At 37.3% G+C, this 7120-nt stretch overlaps 1 protein-coding gene across 4 annotated transcripts in view; it reads right to left on the bottom strand.

Moving 5' to 3' along the window:
- Positions 1-2239: 2239 nt before the first annotated feature.
- GPCPD1 (glycerophosphocholine phosphodiesterase 1) overlaps positions 2240-7120 on the bottom strand; it is a 56744-nt gene continuing 51863 nt past the window's right edge. For 3 of the 4 annotated variants that reach the window (XM_081322484.1, XM_081322485.1, XM_081322486.1), the window contains one exon: positions 2240-3815. In XM_081322484.1, coding sequence (XP_081178610.1) covers positions 3629-3815 — 187 coding nt within the window. In that variant the 3' untranslated portion in view covers positions 2240-3628. The remainder of the gene's footprint in view (positions 3816-7120) is intronic. The other variant, XR_014025786.1, reaches the window with a different exon arrangement.

The following is a 7120-nucleotide window of genomic DNA, read 5'->3' as shown; positions in this document are numbered from 1 at the left end:
CTGAAATGGTAGAGGCAGGGTTTCCTGCCTGAGCAGAGGGTTGGACTAGATGACCTCCAAGGTCCCTTCCATCATCATCATCCTCACAAGTAGCAGTAATAGTAAATTTAATTTAAAAAAAAGAATGGATGGAAAGTAATCACAGAGAGAAGCAATCCAGAACTTAGGAGAAATTTCCTAACTGTGAGAACAATTAACCAGTTGAATGACTTTCCTTCAGAAGTTGTGGATGCTCCATCACCGGGGCTTTTCAAGAAGAGATTGGACAGCCATTTGTCGGGAATGGTATATGCTCTCCTGCCTGAGTAGGAGGTTGGACTAGAAGGCCTCCAGGGTCCTTTCCAACTCTATTATTCTGTATTCAGTCCCATCAAGAGTTTAGGACTTAGTGGTGTGAAGTCTGCCCTTTCGATAAATTGTTCATTATTTGCTTCTACTTCTATCTATATGCATCTTAGCTTAAGGAAAAGATGCTGTGGAAATGGGCAATATATAGCAGTGTGATAAAAATGTATTTGTCAAGAACAAAAAAAAATCCTAGATCAACCTTACCTTGATGAGTAACTTTTTTTTTGTAATGATTTTAAGGCCAAATGTGCAATTGGAATAGCCATAGAATAAGTGTTGATGTGGCTATATCAGTGATGGCGAACCTTTTAGAGACCGAGTGCCCAAACTGCAATCCAAAAACCACTTGTGTATCAGGTGCCGGGTGGGCGTGGCCCATTGTGTGGACGTGGCTGTGGTGGTAACGGCAGAATGTTTGGGACTAAAACGTTCAATCAATCAATTCCAACTTTGCGAGATCGTTTTTTTTCCCTGCGAGAAGTTGAAATTGATTGATTGAACCTTTTTTTTTTTTCACACAGCGGCACAGGCCTAAAGCGAAATTTTTTTATAAAACCCAGCTGAAGGCCTAGGACTGGGGCGACAGCGTGTGTGCCCACAGAGAGGGCTCTGCGTGCCACCTGTGGCACCCGTGCCATAGGTTCACCACCACAGGGCTATATGAAAATGGCAAGGTGTGGGGACTGATAAAAAATTGAGCCCCTGGAGCAGCCTTTTGGGTGACTGGATGGAAGACTTGCTTGGAGACCAGTATTAGATCTGGGTCTGAACTGGTGTATGTGGCCTCCTGGACTGAGGGGTGAACTTAGGGCTGAATGGCATCACTCCTAGTGCTGCTGGTCAGCTATATGGCTGTGCAGAGAGTTGGGCTGGAGGCCCTGCCACTCAGTTTCTCTACTGTAAACTCTGTGCTGCTATGCTGGTGATGGAGCTAACCATGACCCTCACCCAGGTGGCAGCAGTATTGCTATGACTGGCTGGGCCTGTCTTCTTCAGTGCAAGAAACCCAGGAATTCCCACCCTCAGAGGATGTGGGCACCCACATGGCAATGCTGAATGGCAACAGGGGGGCAGAGCAGACTGGTGGATCAGCTGGAGGCCTGCACCTTCCAGTTGCAAGACCTCATCCAGAACAAGATTACATTTAAAAAGATAAACTGTGTATTTAGATATTACAGTTTCTTATGAAGTGAGATAAGGGAAACCTTGGTTTATCCAAAGTTTGAAAATTATGGATATTAAAGGTTGATTGGAACATTGATGAGAAATTAAAAATTAAGTAAAAATTAACAACAGGACATGGATTGCTTTACGAAGATTAATTAAAATATGTATAAGCTAAAATGTATTGATAAATGTAATTCTGATGTTTCCATTGAGTTGATATAATTAGAAACGTACTAGCTTGAATATGAGATAGTAAATGTTAAAGAAAAAAGAGAAGAAATATTTGATGATATAACCTGAGATTTGTACTAAAGATTTTGTTATTGAATTATTGTTTAACCCTGCCACCATGTTGCTTTTTAATTACTTAAATGTAAAACTGGAGAACCAATAAAATATTATTTTAAAAAATCAAGCAATATTATAGATTGTACAGCACAAGACCATCTGTTTTAGCAAGTTTTTAAATTATCAGACCCAAATAGCTGGAATCTCTTACAGCAACTGTCATCTAAAACAATAGCAATGTAGGGTGTAAAAAGCAGATGGCATAAGCAGATAAAGTTAAAATATATGTTCCTACAAAAGAATATATGATATAATTAATTTAAATTAATACTGTCTGAATAGTAAGACTTAATGCTTACAGTTGATTCCAGATGCAAATATTAGATATACTCACAATATTTCCAAACTATTAATTTAAGACAAGAGTTAGACTGAGTGTAGATATAAAACATGCTTTTATTTTTAAAGTAGGATAGTGCCCAGACCTTAAGACCATGTTTACAAAGCTTTAGAAAAACAAACTACTTTATCCAAAAAACTGGGTTGTATACAGACTTCCATTTATGCAATAATTCCAACTTAGTAATACATACTTGCATTTATTTGATCAATAATATCAATTAGCTTTGTACAGCAGTGACAAGGATCATATCATACAAGTTGATTGGCCATTGCAAGAAAAAATAAATATATATATTTATAGTTCCATTTTTATTATGTATTTAACACTTCAATAAAAAGGTAAAGAAACTTCAGTTTCAACTACCTGAAGTTTGTAGAGAGGTCTGAGCTCAAAGACATGCAAACAAATACGTGACAAATACTCTTATCATAATTCTGAATAAGTTATCCACAGTGTACATTAGCTAGAGGTTAAAGACTATGACCCTATTACATTCTGAAAATCAATTAATGTGTGTTTTAAAACTAAACAACACCATCACAACTATTGGGCTAGCAATACAGAAATGATAAAAACTTCATTTTACTATATCCACTTCGAGGCTTGTGGTTTTTCAGCAAAGATGCAAGCACTTTATTCAGCCTTTACTACCCTTGCATCATGTAGCACCACAAGGATGCAAAGACTGCTGCATACATCTACAGTATCACATTTAGATCTCACTGGTTTTTGGATTGTGCATTTAATATTTAAGTACAATGATAATTTTTTTCAACCCAGAATCAAACACTAGAAATTTGGTTTATATTGATTTACAACATTCAGATCACCAGCAAACTTTAGGTAAAAAAAACACTGAAGAAGGGATGCTATTCACCCTTGGGTTGCTAAAGAGATCATACTGTTTACCATTATGTCTGGCAGTATAAACAGAAAATAATAATAGCCCGAAGGAAATTGCTGGATGGGAAGATAGAATCTAAAGATTGCAGCAAACATTTGTATGGCTGCATGCATCAGTGTAAATGCATGCACTTGAGGTATTTTTTCCACTAGAAAAAATACTATACAGTACATTATTGTCTAATATGACTAAGCTTGAATCACTTAAAATAATTATATTTGGCTGCTTGGATCCTAGCTACATAGATAACTATTGCATTTCAGATTCTTCAGAAATTAAGTGCATATGTTACAATACCACAGATTCTATCTTAAACTGCTTAAAATGTATGAGATCCATAGAACTAGAATTATTCAGGCATTTTAGCAAGATTTGATAATCTACAATAACGTTTAATGTTCTACAGTGGACCATGAGTTATTGCTTCATTTCGATGCAAGAAGAACAGGGCCTGTTACCATATTCAGCGAAATTAATTAGATGTTCATGTGAAACAGCATTTTTTTTCTCTGAGTCCATTAGAAATGGGTTGTACTTTCTGCCATTCTTGCTCTTATCTGACTGCTATTGCAATTACACAGAGCAAAATTAAAGTGGCTAACAGTGGGACACACACAGCTTTTAAGCTCTGGTAACTCCTTCTTCAGTCGTTCAAGTTGCTCTGTCTGGAATATATTTGGCTGCTCGGGCATCCAGTCATAAATCCTAAGATAGATGTACAAAGAAAAGAATTAAAATCTACTACCAATCTGTAATAAAGCTGTATTGGAAGCCACATAAAAGTTTAATGCCAACACTTAGAAACTACTTAAAATGGAATAATCATCACTTAATGTGGGCTACATGTACATTTTGTATCCTAGTATGTTCATCTATCAATCAGTGATCGTTTCCAAAATAGGGCACTTGACGTCTGGAGGTAACAATGCTAATATGGATGGCAGAAATTTACTGGTTAGGCATTATTAGGTTATAAATTGAGCCAAATTTCAGACTACATGCATCAACTCATCCACTACTTATTACTCACATGCTATGTTGTTAGTATATGTATATGTATGTGTATGTGTGTGTATGTGTATATATATGTATGTATGTATGTATATAATCTCAGAAGGGTATGGCTGACTGATGAGAACAAATGAGTTTGAAATGGCCATATCAGTCTCCCTTTAATTCTTTGTTAGCAATCCAAAAAATTTACACAAATAATGAGTTGTCACAGTTGTGACTACAGCTTGTGGATGGCCTTAGGTTAGGCTGATACAGGCAATAAGGTTTGGCCCGTATTTGGGCCTGGCAAGGTATTCTAAAATACTTAACAAATACTATACATATACATATACATATATATATATATATATACACATATATATACATATACATATATATATATATACACACACACACACACATATATACATATATATACATATATATGAGAAAGGGGTAGGCACTCCACAGGACTGAGACTGTATTGCCAAAACAATGCAATAAAATAGCCAACATTTGGCAAGATATGGGTTGAAATAGATAAGGAAATCTGATTTTCCTCATTTCCATAATCCCATCCCCCTACATGGCAGAAGGGGAGGCTGGAGTCATTTCAAAAGTGGAAACAGGTGTAGTTTATGTTCCTGTCTCATTTATATCCTTAAGAAGCCCAAATACATGCAAAAATAAATAAATAAATAAATAAATGCCCAGCCCAACCCTTCCTTTGATGTGACTTCTCTTCCAGAATTGTCACCCCAAGCCTTTCAGGAAGGAAATTCCCCTCACCCTACAGTTCAGTTGCTAAAGAAAGCAAAGTATAAACTTTGTTTTCAAATCAAAAGCATGCCATACAAAAGGAATTTTTAAAAAACTAAAAAAAAACCAGGAATCCCAGAATTATTTTACAAAAGCATTCTGGGAAACAAATACAAACCTGGCATATCATGTGGAAGTTGAGGATCTTGTAAAACTCTAGAGGAAGAGGAATCCATGTGTCAAGGGCTAATTAGTTGCTTGCCTATTACAGATCTTGAGCTAGCATGCTCAACAGCTTTAATTTTCTTCTAACTTGGGGTAGACAATCTGTTCTACAGATGATTCTGGATTATCTCTGATGATTGGCAGCACTAGTTAGAGTGGAAGAAAGTCCAACCACAACTATGGCCGCATGCTCCCCATCCCTGCTTTAGATTCTTGTCAATGGGTTATAAGTATCCATATTTTTGCCTGTTCTCCCAAAACCAAGAATCATCCTCCGGGCTCTAATTTCAAAAATATTACAATTACCACTATAATATGGTTGGAAACGGATTATTCTGTTTAAGATTTTCACTTTGGCCTTATATTAGTTAAGACACAGTGGATTTTTTTTTTATGATGATGATGGTGATGATGATATCAGTTCCTTCCTGACACACTAAATTGGAGTCTTTGAACATAAAAACTACATATTCAAAGTAAACCTGAAGCCAAATTGCCTTTTTTCTTCAAAACATCTCTCTTTACAGCATGAGAGAAATCATTTTATTATCAAATAGTTACATGTGTATTCCAATCTAACGTACATTTGTGAGAGCCAATGATTCTTCAAAAAATGAAATAACAATCATAACAATAGCAACATTCTAGCCTAAGAAAGCATTTAAGAAAGGAGATGCACTCTCTAGGTATATACCTGATTGAACTGGGCATTTTATATGTGGTGTAGCATTACCAATAAAGGAGAATAGCATTACTCTGAAGGAGGTACGCAAAAACTGATTCTTCTATGTGCTCCTTCATCCATAACTGTGAAGTCTAGCCTTCCTCCAATAACTTCAATTTTGGTAACACTAGGGCCTAGGCTTATTAAAGTAGCAGAAATTAAATCGCTACATATGGAACATATGGAAAGGACTCCATATGTTAGGCCCAAGTTGCCCTTTGCTAGATAGCGCTCTACCAATCTGTCAACAAATCTACCAAGATACCATAAAAAAGGAGAGCCAACCGTTCTGTTTTCTTTGACATTATTACTTGAATTTTTGATTGAAAAAGAAAAGATTAAAATTCAGTCTTGCGTATACAAAACAAGACAAGCTGGATTAGTGCTTGGAAAGACCAAATTGTAGTTTTCTCACCATCGTGGAATATAAAATAATAGAAGGAAATGGCAACCCACTCCAGTATCTTTTTATGAAAACCCCATGGACAGTACCAAAACGCAAAACGATATGACGCTGGAAGATGAGCCCCTCAGGTCGGAAGGCGTCCAATATGCTACTGGGGAAGAGCAGAGGGCTAGTACTAGTAGTGCCAGAAAGAATGAAGCGACTGGGCCAAAGCCGAAAGGACGCTCAGCTGTGGATGTGTCTGGTGGTGAAAGGAAAGTCCGATGCTGTAAAGATTTTTTCTCCATAGGAACCTGGAATGTAAGATCCATGAATCAAGGCAAGCTGGACGTGGTCAAAAAAGAGATGACGAGACTGAACATCGACATCTTAGGTATCAGCGGGCAAGTATACATCAGGTATACTACTGCGGGCAAGAATCCCTCATAGTCAATAAAAGAGTGGGAAAAGCAATACTGGGATACAATCCTCAAAATGACAGAATGATCTCAGTTCGAATCCAAGGCAAACCATTCAATACCACAGTAGTCCAAGTCTATGCCCCAACCACCAATGCTGAAGAGGATAAAGCCCTACTTCACCTTATAGAACTAACACCAAAAAATGATGTGCTTATCATCATGGGGGATTGGAATGCTAAAGTAGGAAGCCAAAAGATAACCGGAATAACAGGCAAGTTTGGCCTTGGAGTACAAAATGAAGCAGGGCACAGGCTGATAGAATTTTGTCAAGAGAATACGATGGTCATAGCAAACACTCTTTTCCAACAACCCAAGAGACGGCTCTACACATGGACATCACCAGACGGTCAACACAGAAATCAGACTGACTATATGCTCTGCAGCCAAAGATGGAGAAGCTCTATACAGTCAGTAAAAACAAGACCAGGAGCTGACTGTGGCT

This window comes from Vipera berus (assembly GCF_964194415.1).
Source record: "Vipera berus genome assembly, chromosome: 1".
NCBI classification, from domain to species: Eukaryota; Metazoa; Chordata; class Lepidosauria; order Squamata; family Viperidae; genus Vipera; species Vipera berus.
The sequence above is the reverse complement of the archived record's forward strand: the minus strand, read 5'-3'. Positions and strand labels throughout refer to the sequence as shown.